At 38.6% G+C, this 15,407-nt stretch overlaps 1 protein-coding gene across 1 annotated transcript; it reads right to left on the bottom strand.

Moving 5' to 3' along the window:
* Positions 1–10,623: 10,623 nt before the first annotated feature.
* LOC124135796 (multimerin-2-like) lies at positions 10,624–14,061 on the bottom strand. Its single transcript, XM_046501343.2, has 2 exons — positions 13,761–14,061; positions 10,624–11,051 (listed from the first exon to the last, which is right to left on the bottom strand). The coding sequence occupies exons 1-2, from the start codon at positions 14,035–14,037 to the stop codon at positions 10,666–10,668; spliced, it is 663 nt and encodes a 220-aa protein (XP_046357299.2). The 5' UTR covers positions 14,038–14,061; the 3' UTR covers positions 10,624–10,665.
* Between the last annotated feature and the right edge of the window lie 1,346 nt (positions 14,062–15,407).

Below are 15,407 nucleotides of genomic sequence, written 5' to 3'. Positions count from 1 at the left end.
ACGAGCACGGGAATAGTTCTGACATACCCAGAAACATAATCAGGGCGAGCCTAGGTTTTGAACGCATGATTTCTGGCACGATTTAGGGACACAGCAAATCATGGCACCTTAGACCACTGGGCCACCCATGACCTTTGGGAGTAAAGACAATGACATAAATAACGTGGAAAACATTATACACTTTCTTCAAAAGCAATAATGAGCTGCAATTTCCATTGTTTTTACTTTTTACAATTCTTAAATATTAGTCTCTGTCCACATTTATTTAAAAAGAACAATATATGTAGAAATCCATACACATTGTGAGATGGCTTCATAAGGTACACAAACACAATTAGTTAATATTATCAGCTGATGCAGCAGGATATATCACATGATCAGGCATATGCCTTTTATAATACTTGATAGCAGGTGTGATATATCCATTAGCACCGGTTTGGGTGTAAAATCGTGACCATATATTTTGGCATCCATTTTCCGGATCTTCACTATACTGACACCATCATTATGCAACATATGTTGATTGCATTTCATTTTCGCATCTGGTGCACAAAAACAGGTATCAGGGACGGTGTTAAGCCAGGAGAAACCTTTTTTCAAGTGGATCTAGTGAAACATTTTCATTGCCTTATTACTGTAAGAAACGTAAAGAAATTCTATGAAGTGAGTGAGTGAGTGAATGGGGTTTAACCAGGATTCGAGCCCATAATCATAGGATTCAGAGATGTCCAAGGGACGCTTCGCTGCACACCCGTGCCCCCAAATACTGTGAAGAAATGAAGGTAATTAGAATGAATTTGCAAGAAGACAGTTGTCATATCCATATCGCTTTAGTAAGGTTAGCTTAATGTTATATGTAAAAATACTTCAGGTTTCGTCTGACCTTAGGTTGTAGTACAACAGCAAGAAGATTGTAGGAAAGGCTCGGTCACTTTTGTACTTTTCCCCATTTTATTAGTTCCAAATATGTTTTTTTAATAACTTGTACTTTCTTATTCATTATTTAGTCAGGTTTGGGGGATATTTCAGATGTCCCAATCATGCCAGCAATATATATATTAATATCTGCTCTGAGGAAGAACTCGGGCTTATTCCGGGAATGGGATGAAACTGGCCGGTAGATTGTACAACTCAGAGATACCTTAGGGGTACTGACGGGGGAGGATTTTCGTGATCTCCCCTCTATCAGGAACTCTAAGCAGGTTCTTGGTCGCCCGTGATGGTTGGGTAACATGCTTCTCCCAAAAGAAAGTCTCTCAGGGAAGGAACAGTTTCCCGACCTCAGAGGCCACCCAGATCAGCATATGAACAGTGTACTCCTGTTACTGAAAGTACCCGGAGTAGGTTGTCTGAAGCTATGCAAATGTTCCAGCTAGAGTTCCCCAAAATTGTGTATCTTGTATAGAATAACAAAAGTTGATTTTAAAGCCACTGTTCCAGCTACTCTGATATGATGACAAACACTTTTTAAAATATGACAAAATGACAAATGATAACACAAAATCAAATTTGTGTTTAAATTGTATGAGGTCGTTTTACAAATAGATTCACATGATCCATTTCAGGAAATGTCTGCTCTTGAAGGCATATTTGAAATAAAACATAACACATTTTACATGTTGTTATTTGTTTTTGCCATAAGGCGAAAAACGTTTTGAGCTGAAGTTCGATTTACATATATAATTTGTATGATTTGCCTTCGAATGTTTTATCCGGATGGACATAGAAAAGTGAAATGGTACAGGTCTGAAGACCTGTTACAATATGTACATAATCTTTCAGATTTTGGAATTTTGTGGTATCTCTCAGTATCAATATTAAGCCACAGTTTATCTAACTTGAGCACGAGCAAAATCGGTAGTAAATGTCGGGAAGGCCTCATATGTTAATTATTTTTCTGCTTATCGAGATTAAATAACATTTCGTGTGCATTACAAGGAAACCAAGAAGCAGAATCGGTTATAATTGTACTTCTCTTCGACATGTATCAAGACTTCCAGAGCCAACATATTAATAAAAAGTGAAAATAACATTGGGCTTAATACACAACCCTGATTATGTCCATTGGAGCAATCGAAACATAAGAAAGAGTCTATCGTGCGATTCCTACTATATCACGAGCATGTGTTTATGAATCACTATCAAATAGTGATTATTCCCGGTGTTTGCGAAAAGGTGAGCGTATCCTGACCCTATCGGTGGCACCCGTCACAAACATATGCAAAAGCAAGTCAATTGTTCACCTGAAAAAAAAACACTGGAACATATATTACAAGCCAAGGTAGGGAATAACATCTGACATGTTTGTCAGTGATGCTTCCAATTTGGAAATGTCACCCGCTACTCTCAATATTTCTGGTACAGGTGGTTAAATCAGTTTAAGGTAATTGTATATTTTATGGTTATTGAACGATATCAGATCATCGATATACCTGAAGGTTAAGTTAAACTTCTTGACCAAAAATTACCTTGTTTGGACTCTGCCAATCCGAACAGAAATTCCGATTCATATACATAAGACACATATTAGCAAGAGGGGGATGCAATTGGTGCCCATTGGGATGCCTACCTCTTGCCAAATGTCTTACCCCAAATTTTACACTCAGAAAAACATTTTGTAACAAAAGCTCCATGGATCAAGGAAGGAAGTTTTTCCTCTAAGTTTGTCATGTGGCATAGGGGTGTATAAAGTTGCCAAATCAAGTGTTTTAACAGAATTGAAGTTGGTTTCTTCTGAGATTGTAACAATTTGAGCAAATCCTTTGAGTTTTTGCGAATCTACTGGGTATTAGTTCCTCTTGTCCCGGGACTTTCTGTGAATATAAAGAAAGTCCTTCACTTGTTGTATAAGGATGATGGTTAATCTTTGAGACAGGGATTTGGTGGTACATTTCTAAAGAATATCTCATGAGTGGTGCACCCACAAGTGCAAATGACACGAAGAGACATAATCTATCTGTAATTTATCTGAATATGAAACAGATGTATCTTGGATATATAGAGGTCTGTGCACTGATAATCAAAGTAAATTTCCTTTTAAAAGTTAAACATTTATGAACGAATGTTGTACGGCGGTGAACGTTTACATACGCTATAACACTCTCTTTTACAGCTGTCAATTATTGTACTCGCGTGAACTAACAAGCTGTTATCATATGGCATTAGCTTAGTGTGAGTGCATGTGAAGATCCGGGAAGTTTGATAGTATCAGTAACACCGATTCTACACCTCTCCGATAGACATATTTAATCCAACATGTGATGTCGATAGGGAATCCATATATAACGTGTATGTGCTCCCTTAATGTGCATGGTTGAATGTTTGCAGCAACGAATTCCTAACATTTATTTGAGTAAATGATTCAATGTTATTTACTTCACAAGAAACAATTTTCCAACTATACCAGGGAGGCCTGCATATTAAAGAGAATCAAGTAATAGCTTTGTTTGGGACGAATGTTGTCTCTTTCACTGCTTAAAGAGACAAACATATTTTATGTATAAGGACGAGCACATTTTTCGAGACCCATAACACATTTTCTTCTTAAGACGTCCAGCTTATAGCTGTGGCATATCTCACAGTGGAGTGATGTGAATTTCAGCACTTTTGGCTTCAGCTGTAATTTGCAAGTAATATAATTATGGACCGAATTATTTGATTGCGTTTTGAATGATATCAATATTGTAACATATAGCATAGACTAACATATTCCCAGATGACAGCTTACATGCATTGTAGATGAAGAAAATCGTACAGCTCTTGACCTTTTCAATGTAAGAATTATAATTTGTAGGGGACATGTATTGCCATATATTGTATATCATAAATAATATCTATTGAAAACATATTGGTATCTTAAATCCTCTAAATTTAAATTCTTCTTGCTGTTGCATCATGATTCTGAAGTCTAAAATTGAAGTGTCCTGAAGAGTAGGTTTCTATAGAAGCTCGTAGCTATATTTCATTGCGAAGTACATATATACTAAATGCCTATTTCTTCACGTGAAACAGTAAGTGAATAAATGCTGAGTGGCGCCAGCACTATTACACTTATATCATGCTCATTGCAGACATTTACGCCTTTTTTCAAACCCTGGAGCCCAAGTTAGTTATAATGGTTATTTAAGAGGCATTAAAACATTTTAATGTGCTTGGGAACAAATGAAGTGTCATCGTTAAACTATCCTTTTGTGGTAAGTCGGCCTAAAGTCGGATGTATATTGTTGCAATAACACACATCAGATCGGAATCCAGTATCCTCGAAACTCATAGTACAATTCCCAATTGGCCTATGCTATCTTGAGAATGTTACAACTGACAGGTTGGTTGTAATTGAATGAGTTCAAACGGTGGGCAGCATGCTTATATTGATACAGGATTACTTTATCTTATGTACGATATAAAATATGACTCATTGCATGTCAGTCATGTATTGAGTGAGTGAGTTAAAATTTAACGTCACATCCGCAATATTTCAGCCATATCGTGACGAGAACATTAATAATACCTAAAATTAGACGAATAAAAACCTGTCATCGACGGACAGTATAATAACTAGACTATCACAGTTTAGGAGTAAACCTAGTTGAGAACAATTAATAGAATAACCTATAATTCAAGTAAGGCCAACATACTTACTGTCAGTCATGTAAAGTACATATTCTCAGAGGCACGCGTGTAAATGAGGTGTGTTCCGAGTTTTGCATAGTTAGTTGGACAAAAGAAATATTTGTATTTGTTACGTTATTGTTTGATTATGTATTATCTGAACCAGACTTGTTTGCTCTTCTAAGCGTCAGTGTACAAATCCAATAGAAACAATAAATCAAACTAATAAATAGCTGATTCATTATTACTTGGTATCCCCAAACCCTTCATCTGTCATCCGTTAGTAGCACACGTATTCATGACATAAGTGTCTAGTGCTCACAATATCCGTTGTGGAATATGCGTGTTTTGGAGGTGTGGAAATGTACAAGTAGTGTTGTGGAGGCCTACATGAGATCTCAGCTGGTACAAACACGACACTGGTTTTTTAACACCTGTACAATAAGCGCCCATCGACAGCCGTTATGTTTGCGTTTAAACAAACTGATATGATCAGCGACCAGGAAAGGTGTAATGGATATGTTGTCATGAAAGTGTATTGTGGAAAAGCAAAAGTTACATTTTATTTGAGAAATAAACAACTCGTGGTCGTTGTTTGTCGTACAATAAAACACTATAGGGAGAATAAACCTTGAGGGGCGCAAAACACTGCAGGAAGAATAAACCTTGAATGGCGCAGTCCCTCATAGTTTATTCCCCGCCAGTGTTTTGTTGTACTATAAGCAACGACCCCAAGTCGTTTATTATTTCTTATATTGAGATATCAACATTATTTACAGCCTCCTTAAGGAAATGGATATAATGTACAAACTTAAAATATTTACCTAAATTTTAACAATTATGACTCCCTGAATAAAATCCGACCTCGGAAATGTCTGATAAGTCCATTTTACGAACATATGTGGTAAGATTGGTATTTCCTGCATATTCTCACAATCCTCATGTCTATTATCTGTATCTTTTCTCCTCATACTGATTGTCATATCTCTCCTACTTTTGGATGCGATCGTTCGGCCACTGCGTTTAACTGCCTACCACAGCTACATCTGTGGGCAACAACTCACAAGATACTTCCCTCTCAAATATAACGTCGTCCAATATATGACGTCATCAAGTTGCGAGCGCATATTCGAATCTCCAGGAATGACGTCATGCAAGAAGAAAGTTTTATTGTAAAATAAACCACGCATCGTTTTTCATTGTTCTTTGCGATTTATCGTGACTTGAAAAGCTATGAGATCAAAAAGAATAAGTGTCAGGCTGGTTCGGCCCATAACACTGTTTCGAAGAAACACAGAATTCAGAGGTCTCTATCTCCAGATTGGCCCATGAGCCACCGCCTTCTGGCATAAGACTCTAGGCAAAATTGAGCATACAATTGTTTTTATCACAAATTCTAGTGTGAAATCACATATATTTATTAATAATATAGATTTCATATTTATTAATAATATAGATTTCATGCATTCCATGCTAGGGCATGACGTGACCAGCCGATTGATAGAATCGGGCCCATTCTACCACCCGTCCAGGTGAAGTAAGGGTCGAAGTGGTGTGTTGGGCAAAAGGAACACGGGGCAGGAGAGTTGAACAAGGCGGAATATTTAGAGAGCATAATGTAAATGTAACGTGCAAAGTTAGTCGCACTGCAACGGCTTGAGCATTAGTATGTAGTATAATATGCTACCTCACAATGATTGCGTGAGTAAGTTGGGTTTAACGCCGCTTTTAACAGTATTCCATTTATATCACGGTACAATGATTGAAGTTCCTCCATCAGCCTTATCGCCCTGGGGAGAAACAGAAATGATACGCATTGAGTTAAAATTGTCTGTCTGCTTTAAAAAGGTTTCTTTAGACAAAATGCTGATGGTTTAAAATCCTCGACTAATACATGCAAATCATTCATATCAGTCCTCAGTCCTCAGCAATTCCACTGAAGAATATGCGAAGAAACTATCTCTTTGGAGTATTAAGTGGGGATCTACCGCTCACCTTCCTTGAGCGTCACAAGCCATGTGTCCTATAATGGCTGTTATCGGACACATCCATGCCTTCCAAGGATTCAAACTTATTGAACAGTTGGATCTGGTTGTCCCCTTTAGAGGGTCTATCGCTTTGATATTTTACTAACAAAACGTGAGTACTCTCCTATCAAAACAACAGACTTTGATGACTGGCCTTCTAAATTCAATTCAATTTCAATTCAATTTTTCTTCTTCTCATGGAACCACCCACGGTTGTACAAGAGCGTGTTTTAGAAATAAATATATGTTCAACAAGAGTGATAATTCAGTCGGGAAGAGTACATTTAAGTTTCTAAAAGTATTTGTAGACAATGGAAATAAACTTCGACAAAATCCTCATTTCTGCTATTTTCGTTGTGCTCAGTAAATGTTTGAGTTTATAAAGATTAGGCCATAAGTAACACTTTTCTCGTATATATCTACTGCGGATTGTATCGAGGGCTTGACATTCAAATGAATAGTTGAACTATTGATTGTGTAAATAGTGGAACCATGATTGTGTAAACTGATCTTTTGACGTTAACTCTTACCTTACAGACTTGCTGTTGACTTTTTGTCAACAAACTCAGAACCAGACTTTGAAATCTTGATCTAGGAGGGGATAAACTATCCTTTCCTGATTTGTATCCCTGCGAATTCCTGCTGAAAACCCGGACTACCTAAGCCTAACCCATTGAATTAGTGAATAATTATCAGCCAAAGTAGCAGCCTGCTTCAAAAGATATGTCCAAACGTCCGTTGACACACACTGCTTAAAATACTCCCGCAAAATCAACTGCCTCAAGCTGTCAAAATCACCATTGATCTCCTTAGAAGTACTACACCTATCAAACAAAGTTTCCTTCTCCCTAATAAACTAAAAAAAACTGGAACCATCCCTTTTCTTGGCAGACCTAAACTTTTGCCTTTAAGCTTCAGGAACCAGTTCATAAGGTTCAAAAGGTAAGGCAGAATAAACTTAGCAGCCATCTTTTCAAAATGTTAGAAAAACGTTTCAACAACACGTTCAGAGAAGGGTGAACAGCTCTAATCTGCTTGGAAAGATCAAACGATCTATCACCTGTTGAGGTAGTGAGAGATCCCTCTGTAATTTAAGTTGTTTCAGCTTAATTTCTTTATCAGCTTCCAATTGGTTAATCCGAAATTCTCTCTTTCTCAGCTTCCGGCTTTTCTTTTTCTGTTTCCGATTTTAACTTCTCATTTCCGATGGCCATTTTTTCTCTTTTAAACTCTAATTTCTTTAAAGCCAAAACTTTAGTATTTTCTTCAGTCAAAGTCAAAGCGTCATCAGCCAAATTTCTTCATCAACCAGTTAAGTTATCAAAATTTTCTTAACATCGATTCTGACTTGATGTCAAGTGTGTAATGTTTGGCCAATTCGACCAATTCAGACATTTTGAGCACAGAGACTAATTCTGTATAATGTTGGCTAACATACACTAAACATTACAGTGAACTTTGGCTTCACACAATATATGACAATAAAATGTTTATCCAATAATTAAGTTTCAATATGTGATATATTAAATTTCGCTCCCGGACGAGCCCCAAATTTCGGTTATGTGACGTGTCGACTTCCAAATTGAAACAATAAGTTAAGTTTGATTGGATCATTTCAAGTAAAGTTGAGTATTTCAAATGCTTTTCAATATTGCTTTGTGGCGGCAAGCCATCATGTGAACTTTATGGTGTAGCTGTATTTCAAAATTAGCGCTGCGTAGTATGCTCGTCATTTCCAAAATGTCTATTATTCAGAAGTATGTGTTGACAGCGCGTTTTATTCTGTTGGGTTTCAGCCACCATGCTATAAATACACTCTTCAAAAAAAGAAACGCACAGGTAGATTTTTAGGAAATTTATTGTACCAAATAAAGTCGATATATTTAATTTAAGATCACAGATACAAATATGACATTTTGGAGCTGTTGTCATTATGAAAGTAGTCTTCCGTGACACGAGCTGTGTGCGGTGGAGCGTTGTCCTGAAACAGCTCACGTAGCGATTTGCTGTCAAATTTCCCTGAACCACAACCAAGTCAGATTTCGTGGTGTAGGATATGGCCCCCCACACCATGACACTACCGCCACCGAATTTGTCGAATCACGTACACAATGTGAGGCAGGCAAAACGCTCATTTCGACGACGATAAACACATTGACTTCCATCTCGCCGGTCAAGAAGAAATCGTGATTCATCGCTAAACCACACTCGTCTCCAGTTTCTCAAATTCCAAGGCTGTAAGGTATGGCACCAACGCAGTGTCGATGGATCTGCAAAACAGGGACGATAGCTGGTCATCTCGGTCGGATCCCAGCCTCGCGAAGATGGTTCCTGACAGTCCTGACCGTTTAAGACATTCAATTCGACAATGGCTTCGTTTTGACGCACCGTTTGTCGAATATCAGGCCACCAACATTTTCCAATAACATTTATCCAATTTATATACCGGATTTTTTGTGTAATCAGGTTAAATGAACTACATACTACCTGGGCGTGTCTTTTTTGGGAAGAGTGTATTTGTACAGATATCGGTAAATGCTTCACATCACAACTAAGATTAGTTGTTCATGTGTGCGTGTTTCACATTATGTAACGAAAAGTATTTCATGATACATGAATGAACGTTTTTATGACATGTGGCGATCCCCTTTTATCTTTCTTATTTACATAATGATTTATTATTGGATACGCGTGGGCGCCGGTCTGTTAAAACATTTCCGTTTCTGCTACAGTCGACACATACATGTAGTTTATTGCTGTGTGGTTACGTTTCGTCACTGATAAGCGATATGTTCACTGATTGTTAAACCTTGCTACTATAGATTTATGTTTCTCTACGCAGTATATATTGGTCATGTCCTACACGTCTGTTCATCGTTGTTGACACTGCATTTGAGGAGTCATATATTCGGATAACATATGTTATTCCTGTGGATATTTCCTTAACGAGAAATTGAAAGGCATACAGCATATGTCATTAGCATGGTGTCAGTGCTTGCTCAGATCAGGGAGGTGGATCCTTATCTTGGCATAACTTTGGGGTTCCAGGCCGTCCTTGGTGTCGTATTGCTCCAAGATAGCTTTTAAAGAGGGCCCGTGTTGTCTAGATGTTGTTTGATGCTTGTTTTTTAACTCAGCAATATTCCAGCTATATGACGGCGGTCTGCAAATCATCGAGTCTGGACCAGACAATCCAGTGATTGACATCATGAGCATCGATCCACACAATTGGGAAAAGATGACACGCATCAAACAAGTCCCGTTAGTAGCCTCCTTGCGACAAGCACAGTCGCCTCTCGCGGCAAGCATGGGTTACTCAAGACCTATTCTAACCCGGTTCTTCACGGGTCTGTCTTGATGTATTATTAAACTAAAGGGGCGGTCGGGTAGCCTATTGGTTAAAGCGTTCGCTCGTCACGCCGAAGACCCGGGTTCGATTCCCGACATGGGTACAATGTGTGAAGCCCATTTCTGGTGTCCCCCGCCGTGATATTGGAATATTGCTAAAAGCGGCGTAAAACCATATTCACTCACTATTGAACTAAAACGTTTTATTTTAGTATACTTCATTGAGAGAGTGACATTTGTTTTTAAAACATCGATATAGAGTATCATGGGAAACACAATGTATTGTGTTTGTGTATGAGTGTGTGAGTGAGTTCATTTCTAACGCCACATTTGCAGTATTTCACGTTTGTGTATGAAGGCGAGTCCGAATGACATAAACAAGAGATTGATATTATGAGCAACGATTGACGCCGTCGGAGCATGTAAACACTATCTACAAAGTCACCGAGTCGGACCAACCGATTAATTAAGTCGCCTCCTACGACAAGCATAGGATGCTGGTGTCCAATTCTAACCCTGAATCCAAACATGGACACAACGTCGAGACAATAATGAAGCCAAGCCCAATTTGTTGCCTATTCAGTGACAAGGCTTGGTTCAGGGAAAGAAGGGGCATTTTCAGATGAAGGAAAGAAGGACATTTAAGATTATATTTTTATTAAGCTGTGAGGCGGATATGATGCTACACTCTATGCTCATGGATCAAGGCTCCCCCATATGTTGAGTGTCGACCGTGCCAGATTTCCGAAGCATAGTATAAGCTCTGAAACCAAACCTTCTCCCCTCTCTTCACCTCTGTGGCATAGGTAAGACTCGCAGTATGGGAGGCGTGTGAGACCGCCATCTCTGTTCCCTCCTTGTACAGAGCCAGGTGGATGTGTTTTTTGGGGGCGATGCTAGCCCAGAACAGATAGGTGCCGGACACGGGAGCTTCAAATACACCAGTAGGAGCGTTGTACCCGCCGCCATTGTTTAGAGTAACTGTGTCAAACTTGAAGATTTGACTTGCTTGGACGGTGTGCCCTGCCTTTTCATTTGATACTTCAAACGCAACGTTGGACCTATTACCTGTAATGTCAATGGTCAATAAGTGATTAGTAACAGATGTAAGTACCTAACAGTGCTTAACAGTACCTAACATGATAACACGTTCATGTATTGCATCACTTTCTACATTTAATGTATGATTGTTCGACACCAAAAGGTGAAGGCAAACACTTAATACTGTTAACACTTGATATGGACAACCTATGTCTTTTTTTAACATGATAGACGGCATTCAGTATTACATACAAAGGGACTCTGCAGTCTCTGCTTTCTTGTATATTGAAAAACAACATTCGATTGAATATGTCACGCCGGAATATTTTACAAACTACATGAACTTGATGTTAGACCTAATACATGGAAACTACCACGTCATTAATCAGACATATATATTGTACAGCAAGGTCTTGCCAAGGCAGAGTCATCTTTGCTTTTTTCTTGCGTCTATCAATAATCATATTACAGTCCTTAGACAATAACGATGTGGCATTCGTGCACTGACTGCATATGTATGAATATTCCTGCAGTCTTGCTTGCTGATGATACTTCACTTAGTCCATCACCGAGATGCTCATAACACCTATATATATATATATATATATATATATATATATATATATATATATATATATATATATATATGCCTCATTGTGGAACCAAACACATGATCAATCAAAGAGCGCAATCACGAAATCAAAACGCAAGGGACATATTATTATATTATATTATTATAAACCTGGTGATACCAAATATTGTGCGGTAAATGTTGGAATAATTTCAACGTATAATCTATCTTGTAAAACGAGCATTGAAAAGTACTGTCAGAGAGCAAGACAATTATTAACTTCTTAGGATCTGTAAATAGCTATGATTTTCATCCAATTTCAAGCGGGAATATATGAGTCTGAATGATACACAAACCCAGTATTTGAATTACTTTTTTACATCAAGGGTCAACATGCCGATTTGTTTGTTAAGGCACACAAAGGTATTTTGCAAGCATTGTACAGAGTCTTGATATAATATCTCCATCAGAATCCACTATTGGTTGGTTGGTTTGTTGTTTTACGCCGCACTCAGCAATATTCCAGCTATATGACGGCGGTCTGTAAATAATCGAGTCTGGACCAGACAATCCAGTGATTGACATCATGAGCATCGATCCACGTAATTGGGATACGATGCCATTCATCAACCAAGTCAGCGAGCCTGACCACCCGAAGACCTATTTTTCCCCGGATCTTCACGTGACTTTCATATATGTATATGAACTTGATAAGTACATATGTTATACCATGTTCTTTTATTGTGTTAACCATGTATAACTGGACATTTGCATTTAGTTAACCGATAAATATTTACACATATTATTTAGGTGATCTAGACTACCAGTTGTCGGACACCCATTTGTGGAAACTTCGGTGGCTGAGTGGTTAGGTCAAGTACTTTGTGTGCTGGCGATTTGGAACCTTACTGTGAGAGTGTGGTTTCGAATCCCAGATCGGACTCCTCCCAAAGATGTACTAGAATTCGTACTTTCCTGTGAATGTGTAATCCCAAATATAACATATGTTTACAATCAATATTTGCATTTCTAATCAAAATGCAAAATCAGCAGCGAAAAAGTACAGTCTATCATATGTATTTTTCTGCATTTCTCTGAGATGTGGCCTACCCGTTCTTAGTGTTCACCATAAATCCCCCATTCGGTCTCACATGTCTTCGTTAAATTTGGATTCGCATAATCTTGCACAACTGTTTTTCACAATACTCCCTGAACTATACACAATACTGTTACATTGTGAGGAGGTTGTTGTTCCTGAACACAAAACACATGTGAACGGGGAATGGGATTATCTTGGTTGGTGTGTGTTTCTTTTGTAACATCGCCATCAACGATATAAGAATGTGCTTATATTGACACCAACCGAACAAGCTGCCGAAGGATGAATGTTGAAACAGTATACTCCCCAAGGAGATAAGTTTCACCGATACCGGGGAACAATTGTACGCATTGTGAGCATGTTTCAGAAGAATAAACTCGATGCATAGGTACTCATTTTATTATTAAGAATGTTATTATATTTATTTTTATCATTATCATCTTCTCCTAATCATGATGTTTGTTGTTATTGTTATTTTTGTCGTCACTCCATATTCAGTAGAGACGTAACATTTCATTCACATCCATCATCATATCTGAACAATGTTTACAAGTGTGCTTAAAAATTATAAAAGCAGTTGTTGAAAAGAATAATCATTATTTTATTAACACTGAAATTAACCCCTTGAAAGTAAGCTAAATACTAATGTTTAACACTAGCTGCTGAGTGGGCTGCTATGGATACATGAGGATGTTCCATTAAAGCTATAAAGTATTACTAAGTTTTCTACATAAACAAGTTTAATTGAATTTTCTAAACAACTACATTATTAATTATTAACAACTCCCGTCGTCTAACAGTTTACAAATTTAAATATTCACAAAGGGTCTTTGTTTCAGCGAAACCTTGCGTATTATGTCAGTACAGCTTACCAATGCCTCGTTCACTCAGTTACCTTCCACATCAAATGTGAAATGTAGATGTCCCACATCCAACCCTCATCCCTATCCTGCTACCATCCCCAGTGTCCTTTCCTGTCATAACCCTGGGACAATATGGTACAAATCTGTACAGAAAAGTAATAGTACGTACTTGGGAAGAAGGAAAATGTTAGAGATTCACTTACTGTACACTTTGGCTTCCTGCACGGCAGATCTTGTTTCCATGACGGTGGCGTTGACGGCCTGTATCTGACGTCTAGTTTCAGACTTCAAAGTCCTAACTTTGGACTTAAGGGTCTCCACTTCAGATGCTTTAGCCAGGCTAGCGAACATCTGTTCCAGCAGCAGGATGTGGGTATGGACACTCTCCAAGTCCACAGTCCCATCTGGTTTCTTCATCGGTGCAATCAGAGCAGAGGCCGAAGCTATCAGTGCTGCCACAACATATACCTGCACTGCCATGGTGCCCGCAGTGCAAATGATGGAGTGACGCAGGGTTCATTTATATCCTGAATATTGCAATAGGGGTTACTTGGTCGACGTCACAACATCTGTTTTAGTGCCATGTGACACTAGCGTAACTGATAGCGTACGATAGAGTGAGTACTTACCGATCAGCCTTGTTTAGAGGATGCATAAACGAGATTAAGAGATGTAGATGAATGGTGGGGGTTTTTTTGAAAAAAAAAAATCATAAGATCAAGGTAAATGTTCATCTATCCATGTGGCATAATAGGTGCGTTGGCCATCGAGGCTAAGGAACCGCCATTCGGTGTTTGTATGACGAATTCCAGGATACTCTTTGATTACGACCCCTGGTCTGTACGAGGGGACCATGTCCCTGGGTTTCACCAAAGTGGTAAACTTTGAATTTCCTTTCACATTTAGCTGACATGTTCTTATATAACTGAAATTCCTTCAAGTGACAAAACACTCTTACTCTGTTTCATATTGATCAACATAACAATAATCTGGGCGATTAGGAAAGGTTTGGTTAACGGCTAGTTCGAATAGGCAATTGGGTACACTTGTACCCGATCTTGTTTGTTTGTTTGTTTGTTTGTTTGTTTGTTGTTTAGCGCCGCACTCGACAATGTCCCAGCTGTGTCAAGGCGGTCTGTAAATAATCGATCTAAGCAATTGGGATACGATGACATGCATCAACAAAGTCAGTGAGCCTGACCACCTGATCCCGTTCGTCGCCTCTTACGATAAGCATGAGTTACGATAAGAATGGTTTCACGGAGCTTCCCCGCTCTTAGCAAAAATGCCTGACAAATCGTCAGGAATGAGATTCACAGATTTTACCGATGATTGGAATCGACCCAGGGTACGGCGTGACCAGCAAGCACCTAAACATAGTACTGCCCTACCGCCATAACAAAGATTGTCTTTTTTTTTCCTCCAGTGTTGAAGATACATTATATGAGACAGATACATGAATATAAATGTAAATACTCCGACAGAATCCTTTCCATTTCCAATAGAAATCTCTGCAAACAATCTAAAGCAAACATGGTAACACGTTAGAGTGAAGCGGATATGAACATATCCTGCCACTTTTTAACAAAATCTGAAGCCGGTTACATCGTAGTTTCGCCCCATATATCAAACTCGAAGAGGAAGGTTGGTTGGTTGGTTGTTTTACGCCGCACTCAGCAATATTCCAGCTATATGACGGCGGTCTGTATATAATCGAGTTTTTACATCATGAACATCGATCCATTCAACTGAGAATACGATGACATGCATCAACCAAGTCAGCGAGCCTGACCTCCCGATCCCGTTAGTAGGCTCCTACGATAAGCATAGTCGCATTTTATGGCAAGCAC

The sequence above is a fragment of the Haliotis rufescens genome, unplaced genomic scaffold (genome assembly GCF_023055435.1).
Source record: "Haliotis rufescens isolate VD_foot unplaced genomic scaffold, xgHalRufe1.0.p SCAF_4, whole genome shotgun sequence".
Classification (NCBI taxonomy): Eukaryota; Metazoa; Mollusca; class Gastropoda; order Lepetellida; family Haliotidae; genus Haliotis; species Haliotis rufescens.
Note: the sequence above shows the minus strand (reverse complement) of the source record. Positions and strands in the feature narration are given on the sequence as shown.